The following is a 27,558-nucleotide window of genomic DNA, read 5'->3' on the forward strand; positions in this document are numbered from 1 at the left end:
AACAAATAGTTTTTAAAGCCTCCTTCAGAGGAGTATCAGTCCCAGATCCATGGCTTTCAGTATTTTCCCACATTTTGTTATCCACAGAACATCACTAATAGGAAATGAAGAGTCATAAGTAAATGCAGTTCCATTTATTTTCCAGGAACATCCCATACAAAAGCAATAGAAACATTAACTGCTTTCAGCAGAAAATCTGTACAGTGTGATCATTTACAACAGGTTTACATTTAAAATCAGAAAATTAATCAAGCACTTCTCCCAGGCATTGTTGTCTTGACTGTATTAATGACTCCTGACTATTTACAAGTTTCAAATTCAGGCTACTGCTTCTAAAAGCATTATTGCCCAGGCTTTAGCATATCGACCTCCAATTTCTTGAGGCTATTAAATGTTCAATTGTTTTGAAGCATTTTTGCACATAAAGAACCTTTGTTGTTGTTAATCTTCCAGTACATAACTGCAGGAGATGAGTTTACTGGTACCGATGTGCAGTATGGTTCAGGTACCACTTGTATTACTTTAAGTCAGATCATTGTAGAAGAGCTAGATGGAAAAGCAAGGCAGCATACAGATGCTCAAAAATACCTCCCTATGTTGCTCTTGATCAGGTTATGGACACAACTGGGGGGGAATCAGTAAGATCTTGCTTAACTATTTATAATCACTTGAGGGAAGCACTGCCTTTGGCTAGTTTTCTACTGAAAGGTTTGATAAAAAAAAAATCTGATATACATAAATAAGAAGTTAAAAAAAATCACACAGATAACTGTATTTTTACATAAGCTTGGCCCAGAGAATACACAGACCAACCACAACTTAAAAGAACGGTCTTCAACTTTGCTTAAACTTTCTTACTATCAACAGCTTATGAACCAAGCAAATCTCTCAAATTTAAAAGAAACTTCCTCTAAAACAGTTTTTGCATGGGACTATTTAACTCACAGTATCGAAATCTTTAAGTGGTTCACTCAAACACACTTCCAAGTCAAATTCACCTTCGGCTTGATATTCAATGTGTCTAACTTTGGTGGGAGTGCCAGAACAGGTATCCTGGAATACAAAGTCAGTTAATGATTAGCAGTTAAATACCAGTTTAGTTATGCAACAATTCATTTCACTTCTGTAATTCAGTTAGACCACCCTATAATAGGATAACGCACATTTTAAAGGCCATACACAACCCCAAGGCTAGTCTTAAGATTAGAAATTTAAGCGAAAGCTTCTGCCCATTTGACCACATTCTAAGATTTCTTGCATGTTTTAAGGATCTATATGTGCATACATTAAAACATTATACAGATTTAATAATCAGAGAAACAAGTCCACTAAGAAAAACATTACTAGATCTTTAATGAAGGTTATTGCTCAGCCATACTAAATGCTTTCTTGTTATAAAAGGAACCTACTTCAAAAAGTCTGTGCCAAGAAAATTACATCCTACTTGAACATCAGATATTCCAATCTAAAGTAGTATTTCCACTGTATGTCACAGTTCATAACTGACATGCTTTGAACTGATAAATGGTGCTTTTGCAGGCTATCAGAGATTTATCATTTGAGATGGTCACTTCACTTCTAACTCTGAACTCAAATGACGGACATAATGGCTACAGCTGGGAAAAGGTCTGAATCATATCACAGAACCATAGAACGGTTTGGGTTGGAAGGGACCTTAAAGCTCATCCAGCTCCAACCCCCTGCCATGGGCAGGGACACCTTCCACTAGAGCAGGTTGCTCCAAGCCCCTGTGTCCAACCTGGCCTTGAACACTGCCAGGGATGGGGCAGCCACAGCTTCTCTGGGCACCCTGTGCCAGCGCCTCAGCACCCTCACAGGGAAGAACTTCTTCCTTATATCTAATCTAAATCTACCCTCTTTCAGCTTAGAGCCATTCCCCCTTGTCCTGCGACTACATGCCCTCATCAAAAGTCCCTCTTCAGCTTTCTTGTAGGGCCCTTTAGGTACTGGAAGGCTGCTTTAGGGTCTGATCACTCAGCTTTATAAACAGTCCCCAAACACAGCACATTATGGAATTTCTCACATATTAAGGCTACTCCAAGATAGAATTCTAAGTAACAGACCAAATATTTATGCAAATGACATCTGCTTACATCATTATCTTGACAGCTCGCTTGAGATTCAGTAGAATTGCTTCCAACAGATTCTGTCTCCATCTCACCAAGGTCAACAGGACGACTGTAAAATAATTAAAAAGAATACAGCTTAAAATAAATTCTTTTTTTTTTCCAGTAGTAAATTGCACTTTGTAGGTGCAGTTCTAAAAAGAATGGAATGATGGCCAAACAAGAGCAGAGACACCTACAGAGATTACAGGGACAGTGGTGGCAAACTGCAGAGACCAAACAGAACAACAGGTCAACTCAATGCAGCCCAAGTGACTAAGGACTAATTTAAAGTCTTGAGATCAACATCACTGTTAGGGAAAAACAGTAGTTTAATTACCACAAAACTGTTGCCTGAGGAATTAGTTATATCTGTGTCCCCTTCATTCTGTCCCATATTTGTATTTTGGATATTTCCTGATCAGGAAATTCATTGCTTTCTATAGAGGAAAGTAACTAGTTACATTATTGTACATCTTCTCCACCAGAATACCACAGAAGCTTGGACTGTGAACACTTGTGGCCATGCTTTTAATTTAGTGGTACCTTGAGATGATTTTACAAGTACTTCTTTCCTCCCCTCTCTTCAAGAAACAAGAATTTATACCACTGTTCTTGAACTAGCAAGGGAGAAGGCTTGGGGGCAGGTTCTCACACACTGCACTGGTCCAAGCTCAATATTCATGAGATCTGTCAATTAGTAAGAACTCTCCAACACTGCTTCTACCACAGATTAATCTGCAGACTGCTCTGGAAGAGCCAGCTCACCTTGATGGTGCGGCGTTTTCTTTTAGACAGCACTGCAGAATGAGCTCAAGTTTCACCCAGTGAACATATATGAAAGAAGTGAGGGATACCCTTGAAAGGACACTAGGTTAAGTCTAGCTCCACCACGTAAGTCCAGAAAGCTACTAGATATTTTGACTGAGAGGGAAATGGATAGCACTAAGTGGGGACAAGTAATTAATGAAAGCATTCAGCAATCACTGACTTGTCTCAGAAAGGGCTGTGCTGGGCAAGGCTTGTGGTTTTGTTTTCCCTTTTCTTTTGACATGAGATTCTAATATATTAATTTCTACAAAGGTATCTTGAATATTGTGTACATACATGTCTTGCAGATCACATCCTTCTTCAGTAGGTGGATCCCAGGAATGCAACGCAACTTTCCATAGCTTAATTTGCTGGTCCCATGACCTACGGCTGTACTTCTTAAACTTATTTGGAGTTCTGGGATGGACACCTGGTATACGATGGCATCTATTCAGATTAGACATGAGAAATTCGTTAGTGTTTTGCACACACATACATAACATGTAAACATTAAGGCTGATGCCACAAACTCGTTACAACACAGCACATTCCAAGTTATTATATGATTTATGAGAAAAGACTGCTGCCAGTGCCATACAAACTTCTTGGCTTTTTTATCTTGGAGTCAAATTGAAAAAAAGGGATTATCAGTCATAGGCCTGAAAACCTCATTGCAAACTTAAGAGCAACCATAGTCTATTTTGTCTTTTAGCTTACTAACAAGAAAATTGACTGTAAAAAGCAGTTTCGTTTCCTCTAGTTGATGAGCACAACCACAAGAACTTTCACTTCCATTTCTGCAGCACAAGAAAGTTTAAGGGGACATTCCTCATTTAAGGGGACTGACTAGTTAAAATACCCACATCTCATCTGATTGTTAGTGTGGCTTAACGGTTAAAAATGTTTAAATTTATAGTTTAATTTATAGATGTCTTCTATTGGAAAGTGTCTCGGATAACAAATTTCATAGAATCATACAATGGTTTGGGTTGGAAAGGACCTTAAGATCATCTAGTTCCAACCCACACTAGACCATGTCACCCAAGGCTCTGTCCAACCTGGCCTTGAACACTGCCAGGGATGGAGCATTTACCACTTCTTTGGGCAGCCTGTCCAGTGCCTCAACCCCCTCACAGTAAAGAACTCCTTCCTTATAATTAAATCATATTAAACTTAGTACATTAATATTCTTATAAAGAACAGTTATGACTTTCAATTGAATGTTGAGTTTTCCAAAAACTCCAGCAGCTTACCTAGGAACTTCTTTAATGTATCTATCATATGCAATTGTGTTTTTTCCGTAGTTTATCTGTTTTTGTCTTCTCATCAAAACCACTTCATCTGTCTCAAGCTCTACTGCCACAGTGGACTCCTTTGAATCAGAACTAAAGAAAAAACATTATTGATTTGGGACTAATAGAAAACAAGCAACACTCAAACCAATCCACTTTTAGAAGATTATACAGAAATATGTTAAAGTTTCTCAAATAAACGCTTGGGATGTTACTGAACTGTGATGTTGGAGCAGCCTGAAGATGAACCATTTCAAACTCAGCATTTTAAGAAGCAATATGTTACATGTGAAAGTTCAGGCCTGTTGTCAGGATTCCCCTCATCTAAGCTAGAAATTTAACCTACCTTCCAGAGGAGGACTTCCTTTCTCTTGCAAATTCATTTATCAGGAGTTTTCTTCTGTATCTGTAAGAGTTCAAAGCAGTATTAAGAATATACATGCACAAAGAAAACATGTAAAGCTGCACTGTCACAGCTCATAGGTGATTTTACTTCCCAGCTAAGCAGCAGTCTTGAAGTCAACCCAGACACTGTAAACACCTTTCTACTATGGAATGGGTGTTTCAGTTTTCCTCTAAAATAAGAATTCTGAGGACTTTCTTTTTCCCTGAAGTCTTTTCCCTAAAAGGGAAATTGTTTTATGGCATTTTATGCTATTGTTTTATAGCATTGACATAAGCCCCCAGTAATCAGTGAACGGACATTCAAAGTAATCCAGCCTAAGAGATTCAGGAAAGGTTTATCCGAAAGGGAGATATTTAGTGATGAACATCAACTCTACAGAGAGATGCTCTGTCATTCCTGCAGGACTTAGGCCAAAGCTGACCTAATAGCAGTAGGTGAGAAGCTGAGGATGGTCTGGTTTTATTACAATTAACAAGTCAAAAATCAAAGTCAATACAGATTCTACAAGACAGCTGTCATTACCCCTCCTTTCCTCACTTTATCTTAAATACCCCTGGGTACCTTGCAATTTCTTTATTAACATTGGTCCTCATTTCATCTTCCTCCACTGCAGTTCCCCAATCTGAGCACCGGGAAAGGGGTCCAGGGCCTTCTGGTGTTGTAAAACTAGAAAGAGGAGGAAAAAGACAAAAGCTTCTACATTAAAATTCTAGTTTATTGTATTGTATTGCCCAGCATCTCCCCCATTCACAGCTTGATCGCTATTTAAAGTATTCATTTACAGTACTCACAAGGGCTGTGGAAATCTTGTATTGTTCTATTAAGATGACATCACTTAAAATTAAGCAGTTTTACATAAAAGACAGAAGTTAGAACACAATTAAATTGTACAATTAAAATTACGCGATGGCAGGAGTTTCTCCATGTGAAAATATACCTAATAGAGAAGGCAAAGGCATAGAAAAGGGGAATTTTTAGCTAGTAAACTGAGATTTGCTATGACTTTGCAAATTGGTATTTAACAACTTTATTGTAGCCCATTAGCATCACGAGCAGATTCAGGCTGTTGCAGGGGAATAAGTTTAAAACCCTTCCCAGCCATCAACGGTTGCCTACATTCAGATTATTTAATGTGTTTTCCAGTTTCTGTCCTCCTGATGAGCGTTCCTCCTAAAGCACAAACTCAAAACCAGTAGATCTGGCAACGCTTTGCAGGCTTACCAGGATTCTGTGCAAAGAAGTCCCTTGAAGTCAGGGAATTAGATCCATCTGTGCTAAAACCAGTTCCAACTCCCTGCTCCCAGGTCAGAAATCAGCTTACACTACTTAGAAGTTTCTGTTAAATCTAAACTAAAAGTTTTTTTTAGATGAAACCCAATTACCAACCCAGTAAAAATAGAAGTCCAGAGCAAACCATAGAATGGTTTGGGTTGGAAAGGACCTGAAGATCATCTAGTTCCAACCCCCTGCCATGGGCAGGGACAGCTCACGCTAGACCATGTCACCCAAGGCTCTGTCCAATCTGGCCTTGAACACTGCCGGGGATGGAGCATTTACCACTTCTTTGGGCAACCTGTGCCAGGTCCCTCTGCAAATATCTGTTCAGCCTCCGAGGATGTTTAGCATTTGCTGATATTGATTTCTAACTTTGCAGAAAATGCAGGCGACATTCAATTATTGCTCTCCCATGGTGAAGAACAGAAGTGATGGGTTAGTTCCACCACCTGAGCTTTTTCCTCAACACTGTATCTTGCCTTTTTATACTTGTTTGATTCTGTACCTGTGCTGTGTATGCACAGAATTAGGGAGAACATGAGAGGGTCTACAGCTTTTTCTCTTTGATTAAACTTGTTCTGGTGCCAGACATGCATAGCTCAGCTGTCTTTCTCAAGACTCTCATCCCTACATGCCATTTAACCCTTGCTGAGGAGCTCTGGGGCTGTGCTGGGACTGCAAATGGTGCTCAAACCCTGCCGTGGGGCAGAAAAAAAAAGCCTATAACCACCACAACCCCAACTGAACCAGTTGCATGACCCAGCCTCTATCCTGACCCTCTTCCCATTCAAAAAAGTCTTTATTTTGACAGTGTTGAATTGGCATAAGCAGCAAGTAGCTTTAGAGCAGGAAGAGAACAACTTGAATCAGAGCTGAATCAAACTAAACCAGGAAGTATGCCTGGTCAGTTCAATAGTGGGAGCCACTCAAAAGCATTGCTTATTTAGAGGTTGAAATCGATGAAGCAGGCTGTAAAGTTTCTTCCTTTTATTCCTATTCAAACATGCTTCCTGAAATGAATTTCATTTACGCTGGATATCATCATTTGAGCCATTGACCAATGTCTTCCCTGCTTATTACCAACACAGAAAAATGGGTAGTTACAGTTCACCACCTTCTTATTTTAGATTAGAAATCTAGATTCAATCCATCTTACTTTAGATTAGAAATCTGGATTCAATCAGCAGGGTGGCAGGCCACAGCTCCCATCCACTGATAAAAGAGACTGTGGCAGGAATAGCTCAGATGTAGACAGTGATATAAAATAAGATCCTTTCCGTAACTGAAGTTTACCTGTGCTGGGAAACAGTAAGGAAGCAGGGAGCAGCACTATGAGCAGAGTGAGTGACCTCAGAGATGAAGCTCACCACACATATGCTTCAGACACTTTAAACACAACTACTCAAGATAGCCTGTGCTGCCCTCAGAAACATGAAGAGATGACTTTTAATACTTGAGTTTTTAATTTCTCATCTCCTTTAATTTTGCCACAACAGTACGTACAGCCTATACCCACAAACACACATAATGGGCTCCTGCAGTTACTGCTTCATGACAAATGGCTGTGAGCAAGCATGAAACAGGACAGAAAATAACAAAGAACGTAATTCAGGACCTAAGAATGAAAACCGTTTATTCTTAAGTGGCGCCAAGATAAGAACACTGCACTAGATTCTTTCCCTCCTTGAAGGCCAGCTATTTATGGTCGACGAGTGATTTATAGATAGGCAGGGCCTGAAAACCTGAGTACAACGGTCAGCTCAGCAGCTCTCGATGAACAAAGGAGCAGAGGGTGGTTCCTATGGCTTACCTGGCCAGCCTGCTGTCAGAACCCGCGCACTTGCTTTCATCGAAGACAGATGGTTCGGGTTCGTTCTGCTTTCTCCGCTTCCCATCGGCGCCACGCTTCCTTCCCTGGGACCAGCGCGGCGGGGGCTGCGGGCTGGAAGCGGACAAGACAAGAGATGAGCACACCAGGTCGCTTTATCCCGCTCTCCGAAGCGCCACCGCGGGCAGACAGCGCACTTTACCGACTTTACTTCCACAAACACCAGCAGCTGCGGCCCGCAGGGGTCCCTCAGCGGGCGGCTCTCCCACGGAAGGTCCCCCGCTGTTAAGAGCTCCGCTACCATCCACTGCGGACAAGGGGACACCCTCACCCCGCTCCCCTCCAGCCCCGCACCGCCCCGAGCGGCACGACATGGCGGACACCGCGCAACCGGGCACGGGGAGGCCACGCAAAGGTGCGCACCGCTCTCCAGCCGCCTGAGGCACCGGTACCGCCGCCCCCAGCCACCGCGGCCCTACCTGCTCTTGGTGCCGCCGCCGCCGCCGTGGGGGCTCCTCTGGCGGAAGGACATGGCGCGGGGTGTCTGCGGGGAGAGGCGGGCGGCGAGAAGACCGAAGCGGGCTGCGCGGGAGCGGTGCGGTGCTCCTTCCCGCTCAGCCCCTTCGCATCTCCCGCCGGCGCAGACTGACGCCGCCCGCCCCGCCTCCCCGCGGGGAGCTTGCGCCGGACCCTCCATGGGGACAGGTACGTGGGGGGGGGGAGAAGGAGAGAAAGGGGGAAGGGCAGCCGTCAACCCGCGTCCTCCCCACGCCGAGCCGAGCCCGGTGCCGGGCGCGAAGCAAATACGCTGCCCGCCGCGGCGCTGTGGGGCAGGCAGCCCCGAGGACACTTTCACCATACCTCCCCTCCTCCGGCGGTGCAATGGTTTAGCCCGCTCCCGCCGGTCCCGCCCCTCCGCGCCTGGCCCCGCCCCGGGGCGTGTTGGCGGGAGAATCGAGCGCGGCGGCGCGCGGTTTTGGCGCGCTGGCGAGGGGCGGGAAGGCGGCTGTGCTTTAATTAGGGGGGTTTAGTTACTGCAGACGCGTGGTGCTTCCGCAGAGCGATCCTGTCCGTCTGAGAAACGTGGTGTGGACCCGCGTTTTACATCAGTGATTTGGGAACAACCTGAACCCGCCTGGACTAGTGGGACACTTGGGACATGTACAACTGAGCAGCGTTTTCTCCTTCCGGTCTCAGAATCACAGAATGATTTAGGTTGAAAAAAGACCTTTAAGATCATCGAGTTCAACTGTTAACCCAGCACTGCCAAATCCACCACTAAACCATGTCACTGCCATACCCACGTCTTAAATACCTCCCAGGGACGGTGATTCAACCATTTCCCTGTGCAGCCTGTTCCAATGCTTGACAGCCCTTTCAATTAAGCAATTTTTCCTACTATCCAGTCTAAACCTTCCCTGGCACAACTTGTTCATTTTCTCTTGTCTTATCACCTGTTACGTGGCAGAAAAGACCGATACAGACCTCACAGGAGTCTCTCTTGACTGCCCTCAGACTTCTTGTAACTACATCACTGCCCACCTGAAAAACCAGTAACAGATGGCAGTAAGGGCTGTACCCGGGGTGGGAGGCTTTCTCCTCACATCTTTAACCTGGGCCCCAGGGAGGCAGCAGACTTCTTGAAGTGGGTCCTGTCTGCTGCATATTAGACCTTCTGTTCCCTGCAGAGATGCGATTCTCCTGTGATCATGACCCACTTTTTTTCCTCTATGGAAGCAGTTTTGACATGAACCTGGGTGAAGTGAAGCTAATTTTCATTACTCTGACAGGCTGTATTTGATTAACATTTGCAAGATCATCAATGAAATATGTTGGATGGATGGCAGAAGTAGCAAACAAAAGTGGTTTTGGGGTTTTTTTTAGCAGCTTAACACAAAAATAACTACCAAAGTCCATCAACGATTTTGGAGACATTTTCTGAGCAAATATTTACACGTGGCATTTGTTTTCATTTGATTTTATGAAGGTATTTCATGCGTAGCAAGGTGGAAGTAGATATTGAAAGGGAGAATTTGCATCTCTACTGGTGAAATGGAGCATGGTTTCACAACTGTCATGTATTTAGCTATAGAAATGAAAGATATCTTTGGCTTTGGCTTGTGTTTCTGGTCTTAATTTACACAGACTCAGGGCTCTTGTTGTCCACAAGCTGCATAGAAAGGACAGAGGCATCAGGCAAAGTGGGTGACAGTATACACATTTGTGCACTAGGAAGAAGGAATTGTCTGAACAGCATAACTGTAGCCGAAACAAATGTTGCTTTGGATCCATATTAAAGTCAGCTAGACAGTTCCTCAGAGGAACTGCACCTGCAATATGCAATACATTTTAGTATTTCTGCCTCTTCACCACATACTCCCATGAATTCCAGGCTTCTAGACTCAAGTCTTGAGTAGTTCCAGGAACGTCTTCCCATTTCCTGATTCATCTTGAGAGTTGAACAGAACACCTACAGGAACATCTCAGCTGAAATGTGGCAAATAACTCGCCTTTCTTACCCCCTTTTCAGTTTGCAGATATAGAAAGGGGCTTCCTTCAAGGCAGTGCAAAACCACACAGCACAGCATCTACAGCTGTGTTTAACTCTGAGCACAACAGCAAGGGTAAGAAGGTAGAGGTCAGATGAGAATCTCAGATCAGCTCAGTAAAAACTGCTGAATTTTCTTGTACCAGAGATCACTGCAGCATTACGCATGAGGTTTGAAGGCCAAAAGGAAGTACCTGCTGCTCAGTGAGGCTCAGGATTGCTCAGATGTGTTGGAGATCCTCTTCATGGTGAATTCACAAAGCCCATTGCACATTGTCTTGTTAAGTGAGAGAAATTCACACTTTGTTCTGAAAAGGCACAAGATAAAGAAGCCATTATCAGACTGCTCCCTGCCAGCCTGCCTTGGGAAATGCACCAGGCCAGATCAAGGATCTTCAGACAATGGTTTGCAATGGCTTTTAGCAATTGAACACTTTGAAGTCTCACCAGCCAGTTTACTGTCTATTGTTTTACTTTCATTATTTTTACCTCAATTTTTCAATGGTTTTATACTTCCCCCCCCCCATCAAAGTGTTTCACTTCTACAAATTGCATCTGCATTCTCATTATATGTGTGTATCTCAAAGACTTGCTAAGTATGTATTTGGAAATGGTGTTTTCTTGTAGTTTTTGCCCCAGAGATCTCTCTAGTAGAATGCTTCCAAAACCCCTGCCTTTGGGTGGTAACAGTCACTGGATCTATACTCAGTGCAACACTTAAGATCTGAAAATAGTACAGTGTAAGGAATTTATCTTGGGCATTTCTTTCCCTTTGCCTGTAATTGTACAAACTCACACATCCTCTGCGTGGCATCTGCATCAACATCCATGCTCCGGCAGGGATGTTTGCTATGTTAGCACCTCTCCTTTCCCACACATTGCTATGGAAAACAGAACTGTGTTCCTGAACCAAGGACATGCTGGAAGTACAGCATAGGTTCAAAACACGTACAAACAAACTCCATTTCCTCCAGCCTTGCTTGGCGATAAGCTGGCTTAACAGCATGTTTACCTGAACGTATCCAAGGGGCCAGAGAGAGGACAGCTCCAGCATGGAAAGCACACAGTACTTTTAGCATAATGCTACATACAAGGTGAATTCAGTTTATCCAGCAGAACTATCTGCTGTAACACAGCAGGGATTACAGCTGCCTTGCATCTTGCCATCCTTGTCAGCAAAGAAAATCCTTCAAAAGCACTTCACCACAGTGGGAATTTTAAGGAGAGGGAGGAGATATCCTCATTGCTGTGACCTCCAAAGAGCAGTTTAAAGCCAAAACAAAGTACACATAACCAGAGGCATTCCGCTAGGGAATGACTGTTCCTACAAGCACAGATAACATACCACCTGTGAGGAGTGATTCTCCCAGTGCAAGCATGCCAACAGAACATACATGTCACTTCTTGGAAGAAATTTAAACCTGGCTGGTGAAGTTCAGAGTCTATTTCAGCTTAATTATGACCTGAGCACAGATTTATGCAAAATGGATTTAATTAAAGTAGGTAACATTGATGGAAGTCTATCAAATACAAACCTGAGGTAGAGTGCCAGACTTCAGCTTTGCTTACCTGTTGTAAGCTCATCTCAAATCGCCTTGGATAGATAAGCAAGTGGAGGGACTGCATTCCAGTTTTAACTGCTCTGTTCAGACTGATGAGGTTACTGCTACAGATTAGAAGATGTTATGATGGTTCTACATCCAGTGGCAGCATGAAATTACTTTCGCAGACCACAAACCTCACCTGCTCAGTTTCATTCCTTTCCTTGTGCTACTATAGCTTATCCAAGAGTACAGAACCTGGATGAAGGAGTAGACCTGCCACAGTTTAACTGCAAGTTTAACTGCCACAGGTTATCCTATTTCTAGTCTAAGTATCTTCAACCAAAAAGTACAAGATCTTTTAGGGACTGCTGAACTACAAATCCTATGGATTTATGTCCATAAATCCATGCAGGCCCTGTCCATCACAGGCAAAAGCTTAAGGCTCTGACAGCTGAGCTTAAGTATTTCATGACAGCCTACGACTCTCACCCAACAGCTCCATACTGCTGAGGAAGACACCTTCCTCATGGCAGAGATGAGCACTGGGGCTTCAGCTGCTCCCTTCCACTAAGTTACAATGCACTAAACACAACTTCATGACAAGGTATCAAAATACAAACAGAGGGGCTGGATACAAACCAAGGTGTGAACTCACTTCAAGAGTTTGATTTCATCTCTGAATCCTCCTCCTTCCCCCTTTTGGCAAGGGCTAAAAAACCACCCCAAATAAACAAAACACCCTCACGCAAACATAAAAAGGACTTCTGAACACACATGTTGCTTTTATAATGGAACTTGGACAATGTAACAGGAAAAGCAGAGTAACAGGAATTTTTAAAGTCTTTAATTCTTCTGCATAAAGACAAAATGCCAAAAATGTAACATTCCCTTATTTACAATCATCATAAACCACATGACAGCATGCACACTGGAGCAAGAAGGTGCTAAATATTACTTCTTTAAAAAGTGCTGTACAGGTGTGTTCCTTGTATACACACACTTCATGCTCTGTGGTGCGTGACTGAGCCACCCTTGTGCTGGGACACTACTGAACCCCATGCCCGAGCAGCCTGGAAATAGTGTTTTGGAATGAACTGGGAGTAGTTTTGGGGAAGCAGTTTAATTCCACATCAGTAGCACAATGGGCTTTAGGCCCTCGGGTACACTGGCTGTACAAGGCTGCTGTGTGACATCCCTGGCACCGCCACAGTTCTGCAGTGGCCTTGTGAAAAGTCAAACCAAACTCCTGCCAAGAGCCAGTTCCCAGCTCTAACAGACATTTGTGTCCCAGTACATGCGACATAAAGTGCCACAAGCACTGTAAAACATTCTTGTAACTGGCATATGAATATGGTCTAAACACCACTGTAGCCACAGCCCTCACTGAGCACAGTGCTAGAAGAATAAAACAAAGTAGAACTCTTTCAACACCATCACAACCTTTAGTCTGGACAAGAGCAGCTCTAAACCTGGAAGTGCTGCTGTTCACCTCCAATTCCTCAGGAACATCAGGCACTGAACTCATTCTTTTCTACACTTAGCAGTAGACTGGCTCTTTGCATTAAGCTGCAACATACATAAAAGCAAAATTCAGGTATTGAGGCTGTGTTGCTGTTCAAACAGTTGTTTATCCCCTTAAAGAGAGGGATCTGCTTTTGATAAACCATCTGCCTTTCCTTTCTATTCTCTCACTAGGCTTAGGCAAATGCTAACTTAATACATCTTATCTCAGAGAACGGTAAATAAGCCAAACAGAGGATCACCCAATCCAAAAGCTAAGAACAGATTGTCTTTAACAACTGGAGAAAGGTTGAAGTTATCTACATTCTTTTGAAGCAGTTCTTCAGGTTGGATGTACAATTCTGGTCCAGTAGAGGAAACAGGTTAACTCCTTGGTTTAAGGGGTGGCATTCTTCAGTTTAACTCAACATTGGACCAGTTCACCAGCGTAACATCAGCGCACTCTAAGTAGCATGATCTCCAAATAGCAACAGTAGGATCCATCAACTGAAGCAGCCTTTACAATATGATGCACATGTCATCTGCCAATGCAGGTACAGCAGAAACATTCTCACAAAAGCTTTAAGGAACATCCACCATCATTGTAGCACAGGCTTAATGAAATCAGAAGTTTTACACTTGAGGCAGAGGTTGCAGAAAAAGTATAATCTATCCTTAAGGATCTGGAGAAACCTAAACAAAAAGGTAGATAACAGTGTTTTATAAGTATGATGTATCAGAAAATCATAGAATATCCAGTCATTAACAGCACATTTACTCTTTTAAGCTACAGTGTTACAGTAAATGGAACAGAGCACTTCATGTGGTGAGCTTAAAGCACAGTATAAAAGACAATGCCATATTGTCCATACTAAAGGAAGTGTTACAGATAGTATGGACATTTTGAGAACCTAAGTTATTGGAAACACAGAGTACTACATACTCTAGAGTCCTGAAGTATTTATCAGAGCAAAAATGAAGCAGTTGAGCCTATCATTCCCAACCCCTCGCATCATTTTCACCTGTCATTATTAATTCATAATACACATTTTTCTCTCAATTCTAATTAACACATTTCTGCTATATCTTAAGTGTCCTACTAAGGTTTTTTCCTTTAAAAAGCAACCAAATACATTAAAACTTATGGACATTTAACTGGGCTCTAAACCAGTCACACTTCTTTTTCCTGTTTTAGACAGAAATTTTCTTCTAGCAAAAAGGCAGGTGGTGTGTGGAGTTCTACCATGTACCCACTATCTGGTTTTCAAGCAATATTCACCTTCCACATGTGAAGTTCCTGCCATTTGAGAGTTAGAGCTCATCGCATCTAAAAGCCATGGTTAAAGGCATCGTCTCTCTAAATATTGATCTTTGCATGCCAGGAAACCAATGTGTTGCTCTACAAAGAAGCTACTTAATTCACTTAACATTACCTTACATTTTACATGTCACAAAGATGTATTTTTAATTAGACCAAGTGATTATGAACCCACTGAACAAGCTCCTTAACAGAGCCTTATTTACAACAAAGACAACTGCAAAGCAGCTACCTATCAACTAGCTAGAAGATCAGAGAGGCTCTCCTAAATGTGGTGTGTAGAGAAATGCTTCCTTTACCTGCACATTTCACCTTATGTTGATTGTACATATGCTGACTGTAAATCTCTTCTTCTTTCAGTGCAGGTCTTATGTGACTGCACCAGTTTTCCAAGACTTGATCTGCTGATCTCAGACTACATCCCTATCCTTCAAATCATTTTCCGTCACAGGAGAAAGTCCTTCTTCGATACTTCTATATACAAAGAGAGACTAGATATGTTCAAATACTGAATTAGCACTTTAGGAAAATGAATCCACAAGAAGCCTTATTCATGTTCAAAGAATTTAAATCAAAGATCAATAAAGTCAATAGAAAAATGTCATTAGCACAACTTAAAAGCTCTATCTGCTTTTTCTTCAAATTGCTAGAAATCAAAAATCTAAAGTAGTGTAAAACTAATTGTGTGCATGTTCTTAATGAGTTTTGTAATGCAAAAGTATTTCAAGATCTCTGTTAAACAGACATTTATATCCAAGTCCATAATGCTTCAGAACCTGCACCAAATGTAGATCAAAGACAACCAAATTACAGTAGTGGTAGGACAAGAGGTGATGGGTTCAAACTTAAACAGGGGAAGTTCAGGTTGGATATAAGGAAGAAGTTCTTTACTGTGAGGGTGGTGAGGCACTGGAACAGGCTGCCCAGAGAAGTGGTAAATGCTCCATCCCTGGCAGTGTTCAAGGCCAGGTTGGACAGAGCCTTGGGCGACATGGTCTAGTGTGAGGTGTCCCTGCCCGTGGCAGGGGGTTGGAAGTGGATGATGTTAAGGTCCTTTCCAACCCAAACCGTTCTGTGATTCTATGGTTCTACTATCTGCCAAGAAAAGCTGCTTAACTCAAGATTACTACCAATCCTATGAATCCACACAGGAATCTACAGCCCAAGAGAAAATTTACATTGAAATCAACAGCTGCAAATGCAAAGTTGTGATTTAATCGTAAAAATATTAACAGGCAGAAAATCTGCTACTGAAATAATTAAACCTGGTGCTTTTCATTTGGGTGATAAAACATTTCTTTTCTGGCTGAACAGGTAAATATTTCAGTTTACTAAGTCTGAAGTATTAGAACTTTTAATTAAGGTGACGCATTAAATACACAAGGATGGGATAAAATACTAATATAATGAAGGAATAAAAAGAGAAACTGATCTGCTTGAACTGAACAGCTGGATTCCATAGAATGATACTGGATATGGGCTACTGAACCAGAACAGGTAAAATAAGTAGTCAGCTTGAACTCACCTTGGTATTTAAATGTTTTTCCTCATTATTCTCTCTTCAGCACTTCCCCACACCCTTTCAGGGTATTCTGACTGATGTCCTTCCAATAAACTGCCACAAAGTTTAAGCCTACAAGTAAAAAAAAAATCCAGACTGAGTGACTTTATTACGGCAACCTTTTTATACTAAATACAGCCACAACCTGCTATTTACTCTGATACAGACTATAATGTGAGAATGTGACTGAATTTTAGCATGCGACATACAAATATTAGCCAACAGACCCCTAAACAACATAGGGAAAAAAAGAATACAGACCTCTTTATAATAAAAGCTTGGACTGAAATACAGCAATAAAGCAACCATGCTTCTAACTCCATATGCAAAAAAAGCCCCCTGTTGATGAGCTGCATTTTATACCTCTCGAGCCTGCAGTCTGTATCTCTCCAAGTTTTGCTGTCAGGCAGAAAGAAGTTGGGATTTTTCTGTTTCTGATTGTTCCATCCTGAAGAACAGCTGGCTGGAATTGGGTCACTGCATGAAGACAAATAACTATCATTGTGGTCAGCTACAAAACAATCTCTGGGGAGACAGAGAGGAAGCTTTTAGCTCCTAGGCTGAGGAAGTGAGAGGCCAGTAACAACAATAGGGACCAATTCTGTGAAATGCCATTGCTTTCCAAGCAACAGAGAGGATGAAAGGGGCTCTTCATCTTCCAGCATTACTTAATGGCAAAATTAGCAGGAAGCAATAGATGGGAGTTGGACTGGAAAAAGCCAAGTAAACTCAAAGAACAAAAATAACAACCAGACATACCACACGTTGGAGGAAATGTAAGGAATAAAAAAAGTAGTATTAAACAGCAAAGGAAAAGATAAAAAAAGCAAAGGATAGGACATTAATAGCACAAGCAATAAAAAGAAAGTCACAATCATTATGGTATTTACCTTATTTCGATACCATGTTGTACTGCCATTACTTCATCATGTTCACCAAAGGCTTCCCACTCTGAGCACTTTGAAAGAGCCTCCTGATGTCCTGATTCAGTAAGACTAAAAAGAAAGTGAAAAGGTCTGAAACCATGGACCTCTGTAACACAGTTCCTCTTAATTCTTCTGAAGATAAGGGGGCTAAGCAGAGAGAGAAAAACACACCTCTATAAACATTTTTACTAAGGTTAGTGCGAAAAGTTTACTCATCCCCAAAAACCTTCCATCCTTGGTTCCCTTAGAAAAGTGGAGCTGACAAAACTGTGTAGAGTTAAGCCATGCTCTCCTCTACACAGCCTATCATTTCTCACTTATAGAAAGATTTCCTACGCAGCAGCTAGGAAAGGGGAGCCTAAAAACCTCAACCCTTCTGTTAGCAATTTTTGAATATTAACCTCACTTTGTCCCAGTCCCAGATTGGGTGACGAACTCCTTGTTGTTCCAACAAGTATTTTCTTCCATACCATCTTTCATAAGGCAAAGAAAAGCCTAAACATACACAAAGCTTCATAATATCGATCTCCATATGAAGAATCATTTCATACCTTCCCAGTGTGTGGTACATCTGCACATAATGGTTTTTGCTCTTTGAAACCACAGAGGAGTCAGAATTGTTTCTTTTTCTGCGTTTCCATACGGGAGAAGAATCTGGAGAACAGGGACTATGAGAAAAGACAGATTTTACACACACACCACTTTCCATCTGTATTTAAATGCTTATCAGTGTTCTGCAAAATAATGACACGTGCTATATAGGAAGACTTTTTTTGAGGTATGATTCTTCAGTCACAGCAAAGAAATTGAGAAAATGGCTCAAAGTTTGGTAACCACTTCACTGTATTTTGGAAAGTGAACTCAGTCACAATCACAGAAGAAACTTTGAATCAGAAACATTTCAGCTCCACACACATGCCCCAAGATCAAGACATCTCAGTGAACAGGGAAGTCCATGAGGTGCTTCACTGTCAGTCTCCCCACTGTTCTGCAGGTAGGTGTAATACTGTTACTTGAGGATGGTCACTCCTGCTTCTGAAAAAGGTTTCTTACTTTCAGCACTTGCCAGCAGCGCTTAAAGAAACCTCAGTTCACTGTACGAACAGAGAAGCTGAAAAACCACTGCTTTTTCCTGCTGTTAATCATGCAACTCTGCAATGCTGGTAATTTTTCCTCATTAAATGCTCTGCACCAGCGATGGATTACATTCCATAGCAAAAGGGCCAAACTCTGAAGCTGAGCATTAACTTCCCTCTATCATTAAACACTTCCTACAAAAAACCTGACAGCATCAACATGCACTGAACTATTTCATAAGTCAACCATAGAAGTTTTCTCTCATACCTCCCTGGTGTGTAGTCGGTCTGTCCGCACTCATCTTCACACTCATTTCTCTTCTGCTTTTCATCAAAAACAAAGGAGCCAGAAACATCCTGATCTTTGCAGAACCATTCCTGGGAACTGCCTGAGGGTTCTGTACTTCTAAAATCAGAATAAAAAGAAATATTTAAATACCAGCCACCTGACTTGCTTCTCCAAGCAGAAGACAGTTAAGCTGCAGTAATAATTAACAGTTCAACTCATATGACATCCAAATGGTGCAAACAACTGCAATTTCCACCACAGGTCAACTACACCACAGCTAAAACTATTTATACAGTGCAGTAACAGAGTTAACAGAATTCCATTCACTCTTTTCCTCCCAGTTTATTAGTCCAAATCTTGGAAAGTATTAGGTGGCATCAATTCTAGCTAGCCTTGTTACAGAAATTCATAGTTCTAAAAGATAAGAAACCCTCCAATTTCTATCCTGAACATAGTTGCCACTCCCCTGTAGAGAGTGCAGAGAAATCTCTCTCTAACCTTCTTAACACTTCTCAAAGTCTCTAACATAATTGTTATTGCAGGAGAAAAGGAGTTCCACAGACATCAGAAGAAGACTGAAAGGTTATCAAGGTCAAAAACAGTAATCACAGATTTTCTGCTTGTGCCTATCCTTTTCTAGTGAAGTATCTTCTTGCTTTGTGCTCATCAGCATAAACCCACAGGGGAAGGGAGTGTGCTACTACAGACAGACCAAATGACCTCCTCCCCAATGCACCTTATTGCAGATGAGTTTAGACTAAATAATGGAAGTATCTCAAAAGACTAACAGAATTCAGAAGGAAAACAAGGCTTTCAAGGAGACTCCCATGTCTGAGCCTGATCTCTCTTGCTCCCAGCCAGCAATGCTCTAAAGAAATGAGCTTTAAGGTCCCTTCCAACCCAAACCATTCTGTGATTCTATGATACACACACAGGCTGGAGATCCCAGGTTTCTTCACTAGGAGGATCCCAGGCATGCAGTGCTATCTTCCACAGCCTGATCTGCTGGTCCCAGGACCTACGGCTGTACTTCTTAAATTTGTTGGGAGTTCTAGGATGAACTCCTGGTATTCGCTGATTCCTGTAAATACACAATGACATTTATTATTTCAGAACATGATTTTTGTTCTTAAAACCCCCAATCCTCAGTCCATCAGATCACACAGACATCAGTGGCCTAATAAATAAAATGTTCATATTTTTAACACTTAACTGATATGTGTATATTCTAAAACACTGCTAAAAACAGACCACACAGGCAACAGCTAACAATAACACACTGCATCACACCAGAGGTTCATCCAGTCCAGCACTCCGACATCTGCCAAAAGGAGATCCCTACTGCCCATGGACAAATATCAAAAAGAAGCAGCATAACTCATACCCCTTCCATAGTATCCTAGCCTCCAGCTACTTCCACCTCAGTTTTCCTAAGTCAGGTACACTTTCTTTGTATTTAGCATTGTACTGAGTCTGTCTGGGATGGAATTAATTTCCTTCACAGCTGTCCCTGTAGTGATTTATGGCTAAAACAGTGCTAATAACTCTAATTTCTGGCCACTGCTGAACAGTGCTTGCACAGCCTCAAGGCCTTCTCTTTCTCCCACTCTCCTCTGTCCCCTTCTGCAGCTACTAAGCTGAGGATGAACAAAAAAATTGAGAGGGGAAAATGCTGGGACAGCTGACTTGAATTACCCAAAGAGACATTCCACACCATATAATGTCATGCTCAGCAGTAAAAACTGGGGCAGAGGAAGAAGGGGATGTGTCTTCCAAAGTGGCCACTGCTCAGACTGTCGGGGCACCAGTCTGCTTGTGGGAGCTAGTGAGTGATTACATTTGCATTGCTTGGCTTTTTTCCTCCCTTTTCTTCACCTATTAAACTGCCCTTATCTGAACTCATCACTTTTCTCACTCTTGCTCTTCCTATTCTTTCCCCATCCCACTGGGGAGAGGGAGGGAGCAAGTAGCTGTGTGGGTACGTGGTCAACCCACAAGTATCTTCAGTGAACTTTTATTCCACCATTGTCCATGCATTACCACAATGGGGACTGCTGTAATTCTAACCAGCATTTGCCTCTTGGGAGTATAGAAAACAAAGCACTCCACTCTCTGGGTAACATGCAAATGATACCCCTTCCCACTTAAAGAGCAGACAGTGTAACAATGCTGCCTGGGATCACCCTACGGCTGAAAGTGCTGTTTCTCAGAAGGTATCTCAAATCTGGACCCTGCAAATTAAACATCACTGGCAAGCTCACTTAAACTATCTTCAGAACAAACCAATCCTGTTTATAGCCCTACCATACTGGAGCCAGCTTTATGCCTGGGAGGAAGCATATTACAATAATGTTTTCAATCATACCAAGTACTTTGGCCTCAAGTGGTTCCCTTTACCAGCTTCACAGATCAATGTTCTTAGCTATAACACTTTTTGCAAGATAAAGAGATCCCTGCTAAGGAACAGTATTATAAACTACCCTGTTAAAATACCACCCAACACACTTTTTTTTAAAGTTTATCCCATGGTTTTTTTCTGAATATTGTTCTCATCCTTTTCTATTCTCCATCTGTGATTTAACTGATGACAGCAAAGCTACAGAAGTGCCAGGCACCATAAGACTGGCTGCAGTCCTACCACTGATGACAAAGTGACAAGCAAAACTACAATTCACAAAGCAATCCAAGGCTCTTTGAAGAAAAAAATCTTACTGAAGATATTACCATGATACGGTCTAATATCTGATTATTTACTGCATTTGTTGTTGATTTTTAGCCATTTTATCTAGTCTTTCAAGTTTTACTCAACAGCATGCTTGCAGCGTCCATTGCACTCAGCTGCCACAAATGCATATCCACACATGAGTACAGAACAGCTTCTGAATCTTGACAGCTCTGCAGTAAGCAGAAGGGGCTGGCTAAAAAATCTTGCTTAAAGTGCCACAATTCACAGACTCTGAAGCCCAAAGGGTAGTGACAGAGAAAGGAAAAAATCCAAGTTTTGATTTGTTAGTTACTGATGAATCATTGAAGACTGGTTTCTCTTACCAATACTTAAAGGCAAGGCTTTGCTCAAGCCTCATTCAAAGCTGACATTTCCTGGTAGCAACTAACTTCACACTGGCCTAGCAACAGAGTCACCAGAAGCATCACAAGGGGATGATTAATGCAGAACTTATTTAAAGCATATTTGCTACTAGCAACAGCAATATACAGAGGGAACATTCATTTCTCTATCTAAATTTGCTCGTGTGCAGAAAATATCTGGCTTCTCTTCGATCAAAATCAATTATGTTTTCTTCACTTACTTTCATATAATTTTAAGAGAACTAAAGTTGTGTACTGATCTATACACATGGCAGGACCAAGTAAGAGTTTATATGGAAATATGCAACATAGTGCAACTTACTTTGGAACTTCTTTAATGTATCTGTCATATGCAAGAGTGTTCTTGCCAAAATTGATCTGTTTTTGTCTTCTCCGCAGAACCACTTCATCTGTTTCCCTTTCAGCTGGATTAGCAGAATAACTTGAAACAGAATTTAGAAATAAAAATTAGAATTAAGTTGGAAAGAACCTCAATAGCTTTACAACAAGTTATATAAACACATACTCTAGAACTGTATTTATTCTTACTGACAGACAGTAAAGCTGTGCTAAGCAAATGAATCACTCCATGATTAGCTTTTGCAAGTTGATGCAATTGCTCAGGTTTGTAACCGGTAAACATACACCTGAGGGTTGTGGTGCTAGAGCTGCCTTACTAGAAGCTTACTGCTAGTCCTACAACAAGCAAATCAAATGATACATAATTATTGCATGTATGTGTAATAACCTCCAAATACAAATATGAAAAAGCTTAAACTCAGTAAAACTAAGATGGATAATATAATGGAGGCAATCTTGAATGATCTAACAGCCATTTCTCTCTCCTAGCCTCAATAGCTGGTTTTCATTTTTCCTTTCACTATTCCAGTATTTTCTCTTATGGAAAGTTGTAATGAATATGCAATTTAAGCTGAAAAAGAAAAGAATCTGAAATGATCATATAAGTAGCTGTTGAGATAAGACTTCTCAGTGGTGCTGTCTCCTTAGGGCTTCCTTCAGGCTTGAAATCAAACAGCCTGGCTGTTTTTCAAGTCCTCATTAATACATGTAAAGCAGTCAGAGATCACCAGACGGCTATTGCTAAAACCAACACAGGAAGAATTAATAATTAATAGCTAATAATTGTTCAATACCCACTTTGGCACTTTTTTATTTGATGTTTTCATTGCTTTGCCTTCTTCAATTCTGTCTTCCCAGTCGGGGCAACTAGAAAAAGGCCTCGAATGTTCTGGTGTTGTAGAGCTGGAAAACAATGGGGAATTCAATATGAACATTTGTTGCTTGCAACATACTTAATGAGCAGAAACTTCAGTAGTGGACAAAACCAGTTCCATAACTGTAACACAATGGGCATGTCCCTACTCTATTTCAGTTCAAAGTCAAACAAATGACAACATTTCAGCTTAAGTCACCTTCAGCAGTGATGTAAGATTATCAGTTTTACTTTGCAGGTAAAGCAAATGGTCATGAAGTGAATTTCATGTCAGGACACAGACCTGACTACCTCCTAATATACTTGAGCTCAGCAAATGCAAACCTTTCTCCCTATTACTTGAGAACCTTCTCAAAGGGCACAATTCATGAAATTACTTGAGGTCAAAATCAGTCTAGTTAGTGCTCTCTGTCATCAGCAAAAGACTTCACAGGGTTGTCCTTCAAGAGGACAGGGTTGATGCTTGATGTTTAAGAAATAGAAAAATGTCCATCACATGAGCAGAACTAGAATTTTGTCAGACACCATCATATCCTAACACAATCATTTCAAGAATGTAAACTCTGTTGTGTAAAGCCAAAAAGGGAGTCAAGAAGCTCTTAACTAATCAGCTGGATCAATGACATTCTCAAATGCAGTAAGTGACAATTGTATAACACTATACTCTTCTGAAGCACTGAAAACTTCTCCTTTCAGTCTGTCCACTTCTTTCAATGCTCATGCCTCAATACTTAAGTAATACAGAAGTAGATTTAGCTTAGAGTCTTACTTTCCCTAAATAGTTTCACATCAACAGATGAAACCACCATCCACGCTGCCAATGTCATTTTAACACATAACAAAGATGCCATACTAAGAAGGAACATACCTCTCAGCAAAAGAGAAACACAAAATGCTGCTGGCACATCCAGTTTGACTCATAATCACAACATAGTGTTAATATTTTTTAATGATAGCAAAGACCCTGAAAACACTCCTGAATACAAGGGCTTTCGTAAGGTCTTCAACAGATTCATTAATGAAAGCATTATTAAACATGCCAGCAGAAATGACAATTGCCTTCATACAGTGTAACACATAAAGATGTTTAAATCATATTTAAAAAGTTTTCTTGTGCCCTCAGTAAAACATTTCACCTCTTCTAACTTACATTCTACTCAGTTTTCTACACATATCCAAGCACCCACTTCTCCTCAGACTACAAAAAAACCTCAGTATTTACTCAAACCTGTAGTACAGTTGAATATACGAAATGCACTGTCAAGTGAAGAGACAAACATCATGGTTTGCCCACACTTACACATCCAGATGCGTAAGCAAAGTGTAAAAAGTAACAGCACAGTGGTTCAATGGAAATTTTATACTAACATTGAAGAGTTCAGCAACAAAGGCTTAAACCACTGCCTCAGAATATACCATTTCTCTCTTTCATATGGAATACTTGCTGATATTATGGCATATATTTCAATTAGCCAAACTGAATACTAGAATCATTTAATAGTTAAGGTTGGAAAGCACCTTAAGATCATCCAGTTCCAATCCCCCTGCCATGCGCAGGGATGCCTACTCTTGCATAATGCAGGTATCATTTTCTAACCCTGTGCTATGGTGTTATTAGAAAACATTCAATCACATCCAAGGTTTTCTTGGATTCCTAGAGAGAAGAGTGCAGCAAAGCAAAGAGTTAAACAAATATCACATTTATTCCTTACCTCTCCAGCCACTGGTCTAAATGTCTACATTGATATTCGTCCAACACCAAAGAATCTGAATCATTCCAGCTCCTACATTCCTGTTCTTGACGCCAGCAGTGTGGATGTTGCACAGAACTAGAAAACAAGCATTATCATCAGAAATCAAGTCATTGAACATTGTCTACACAAAACAGATACAGACAATCTGAGTTTCATTATGTGTAGTTACAAAATGCTGATTTGGCATGCAGATATGTGATTTATGTCAACTTACTTACTTGGGCAATACTAACTTACCAAAGGTGTTAGACAATGCAATTGTCAAGAAAAGGTCTTTGACAAATGCAATTAAGACATGACTATTTTAAACAATCCATTAGTATTTAGGTAATTTGCAAATAGAAAAAGGGAAAAAATCAACAGAGGGCTGTCACCAGTGTTTATGGAACTGCTGACATGCATCAACACTCACAGACTGTCATCTGTCAGCAACACATTTGACATTTATATGCTATTCTATCCAGTACCTAATTTGCAGAAGAGGCAAAACAAAAACAATATGTCTAAGCAGAAGTAGATTAAGCAGTTATGTGGAAACACTTTTATACAGCATTATGCATGGGACATGGAGCTAGACTACGGTGCTTGCAACATGCTAGAAAGACAACCAGAGACTGCTTAAAGATTAATAAGTTATCTACATTTTCCTCCTCGGTTCTGGCAGCTCTGACATTTTAAATGATAGGTTACTAAACACACCATTGTCACAGCATCTACTGACATCAGACCTGGCTTCTGGGCTAAGGACCTGCAAATCCACCTCTGCCTGCCTGAGAGAATGATCCTGCATTACAGACCACAAAGCAAACATACTGCTGTTCCTTATTGAGAGTGAACACACTGCTCTGTATATGCAAGGTCTCTGCAGGTTTTAAGTCAACAAGTGAGAGGGAAGAAAGGTTCTGGTTATTTTAATCTTGCATTAACAATTTATGCTTTCTTTCCCTTCCTCCTTCACCCTGACTGGCTGCCAAAGTTTCCTGGTCCCAGAGGGCTCAAACATACTAACAGACAGCACATACAGCTTGTTTCCTACTCCCAGAGAGCTCAAACTTTATAACACACAGCACAAACAGCTTACTTCCAATCACGGATCTAGGCAAAGGGACACTTTCAACATATTTGGTTTCTCCAAAGCTAGCCAATGGATAAAACTAGCTTCAACAATAACCACTCAATTCAAAGACTTGAAAGACAAGGGAAATGGGGGGGAACACACACCACGTACTGTGCCTTAGGCACAACACTGTTTGAAAACCTAGGGAAAAATGCTAGCCTAAAATTATCCCTTTTTAGAAATGTTTCAACGTTTCTTTACCCCCAGTGCTTCGCACTGCCAGCCCGCTTCAGAGTCAACCTCCAGGCAAGCCCCGAGGCCTCCAGCCGGACTCAGGGCGTCTCACCCGAGCGCTGCCGGCGCTGCGGCCCGCACCTCACTCAGAGGCGGGGAGGGCGGATGAAGCGCACCCTGCGGCCTCCTCCCACAACAGCCGTCCCCGGAACCCCGAACGAGCACCACCCGCCAGGCCGCAGCCGCCCCGTCCCTCCGCGGTGCCCCCCACCTGCGCAGCCCGGCCTGTTCCTCTCCGCCGCCGCCGCCGTGGCGCGGCAGGCCCCGCTGCCCGCCCAACATGGCTGAGGCGAGCGGCGCCTCCGCCGCCGAACATGGCTGCGCCCTGACCCGGGACGGCGGCTGCGCATGCGCGCAAGCCGCCTGCGTGAGGTGATTCTGTGGGTGCTGCAGGCGGGGCGGGAAGGGGTTGTGGAGGGGCGAGGGTGGAGGTGCTGGAGCACAAATAGCCTTCGTTTTTGGCCAGCTTGGTCTTCTGCTGGGTGTTGTGAGGTAAATCAGCTCCGCAAAGGGGTGTACAGGCACCACAGCATACACCGCTGAGAAATGCGGTCCGCATTTTATGCCAGTAATGGCATACGCTACGTTCTTCTGCTGCCTGCGCTTCTTAGCATGCCTTGGCCGCTATAATTGTTTTATACAGAGACATCATTGCTATATGCCAGTGAGACCCTGGAAAGACAAACTTCTAGTCGTTGCCCGTGCTGGTTTCATGACATTCAATGTCATTCCTTCCTCTGCCAGTTATGGAAAGTTTTGTGGGTTGGTTTGGTTGTTTGTGGGTTTTTTTGGTTGGGTTTTTTTATTGTTTGTTTTTCCTCAGATATATACATAGATTTCACACACCTTTCATTTATGCCACCCTCTCCATTCCGGTTAGAGTAGGAAAAATCATCAAAGAAGGAATTATCAGGTGCGCCTTCATAAGATTTTAAGCCCCCTTTGTATTCAGTTGTTCTCAGGTAAAATGTTGTATACAGATAACTCAGGCTGATTCCCACCCATATAAAGTTATATAAACTGGTAAAGGTAAATTTAAAATGAAAACCACAAGTCACACATAAAATCAATTGTATTTTTATTCAGCTCTTCAGAGAGTTTTAAGATTAACTAATCATTAAACATTCATTAAGCCTTTTCCTTAAAGGCTATCCAAATAATTCCGTATGTTTTAAAACAGGTTAGCTATCCTGGTAAAAAAAAAAAAAAGGCAAAAACCAAAAGAAGAACAAAACAACAAACCCTGTGATACATCTTTGGAAGAAAATATATTGTAATGCATGTAAAAGCTTGAATGTTTATATTTCAACTCCTTAAATACCTCAAAGTCAACATCTCTTAAGAAACGGCACTCGGAACTTTAGTCAGTCATGTCTTACTGAGGTGTAGCCTGACTGGAATGGTATATAGCTGCGGTCTACCAAGTTTCAACACAATAAAAATATACTGAAGAAATCACATAATAAGCTGGTATTCTGGTTTCAAGTTATGGCAAGCCTTGTGGTAAATGACTGCATTCATATCATGGATTTAAAATACATCCTGCTTGGTCAAAATGCCTTTTTTATTTAGCAAACTATGTTAACCTGAAAAATCAATGGATAACATATTTTGCCAGTATTTTTTGGAATGC

General features: G+C 41.6%; 2 protein-coding genes across 2 annotated transcripts; both read right to left on the reverse strand.

The window, feature by feature from the left end:
* Nucleotides 1-119: 119 nt before the first annotated feature.
* Nucleotides 120-8,511, reverse strand: SLBP (stem-loop binding protein). Its single transcript, XM_030492705.1, has 8 exons — nucleotides 8,217-8,511; nucleotides 7,720-7,851; nucleotides 5,196-5,300; nucleotides 4,575-4,634; nucleotides 4,190-4,321; nucleotides 3,234-3,383; nucleotides 2,115-2,199; nucleotides 120-1,053 (listed from the first exon to the last, which is right to left on the reverse strand). The coding sequence occupies exons 1-8, from the start codon at nucleotides 8,432-8,434 to the stop codon at nucleotides 937-939; spliced, it is 999 nt and encodes a 332-aa protein (XP_030348565.1). The 5' UTR covers nucleotides 8,435-8,511; the 3' UTR covers nucleotides 120-936.
* Nucleotides 8,512-12,589: 4,078 nt separating this feature from the next.
* LOC115610735 (histone RNA hairpin-binding protein-like) lies at nucleotides 12,590-26,270 on the reverse strand. Its single transcript, XM_030492702.1, has 12 exons — nucleotides 26,137-26,270; nucleotides 24,533-24,649; nucleotides 22,745-22,849; nucleotides 21,909-22,028; nucleotides 19,431-19,580; nucleotides 18,479-18,616; nucleotides 17,686-17,802; nucleotides 17,099-17,203; nucleotides 16,572-16,685; nucleotides 16,173-16,280; nucleotides 14,947-15,138; nucleotides 12,590-14,022 (listed from the first exon to the last, which is right to left on the reverse strand). Exons 1-10 carry the CDS (start codon nucleotides 26,205-26,207, stop codon nucleotides 16,181-16,183), a joined length of 1,137 nt encoding a protein of 378 aa, XP_030348562.1. The 5' UTR covers nucleotides 26,208-26,270; the 3' UTR covers nucleotides 12,590-14,022; nucleotides 14,947-15,138; nucleotides 16,173-16,180.
* Between the last annotated feature and the right edge of the window lie 1,288 nt (nucleotides 26,271-27,558).

The sequence above is a fragment of the Strigops habroptila genome, chromosome 7 (genome assembly GCF_004027225.2).
Source record: "Strigops habroptila isolate Jane chromosome 7, bStrHab1.2.pri, whole genome shotgun sequence".
NCBI classification, from domain to species: domain Eukaryota; kingdom Metazoa; phylum Chordata; class Aves; order Psittaciformes; family Psittacidae; genus Strigops; species Strigops habroptila.

Excerpts from the sequence above, each read along its gene's own strand:
- SLBP (XM_030492705.1), bottom strand. The coding sequence starts at position 8,434 with ATGGAGGGTCCGGCGCAAGCTCCCCGCGGGGAGGCGGGGCGGGCGGCG. Across the intron at positions 5,301-7,719 it reads TCTGACAGCAGGCTGGCCAG|TTTTACAACACCAGAAGGCC; the intron begins GTAAGCCATAGG and ends TCCTCTTTCTAG. Across the intron at positions 1,054-2,114 it reads CGAGCTGTCAAGATAATGAT|GATACCTGTTCTGGCACTCC; the intron begins GTAAGCAGATGT and ends TTTGTATTCCAG.
- LOC115610735 (XM_030492702.1), bottom strand. The coding sequence starts at position 26,207 with ATGTTGGGCGGGCAGCGGGGCCTGCCGCGCCACGGCGGCGGCGGCGGA. Across the intron at positions 18,617-19,430 it reads ACCTGGGATCTCCAGCCTGT|AAGTACAGAACCCTCAGGCA; the intron begins GTGTGTATCATA and ends TTCTGATTTTAG. Across the intron at positions 17,803-18,478 it reads ACCGACTACACACCAGGGAG|TCCCTGTTCTCCAGATTCTT; the intron begins GTATGAGAGAAA and ends CTTTTCTCATAG.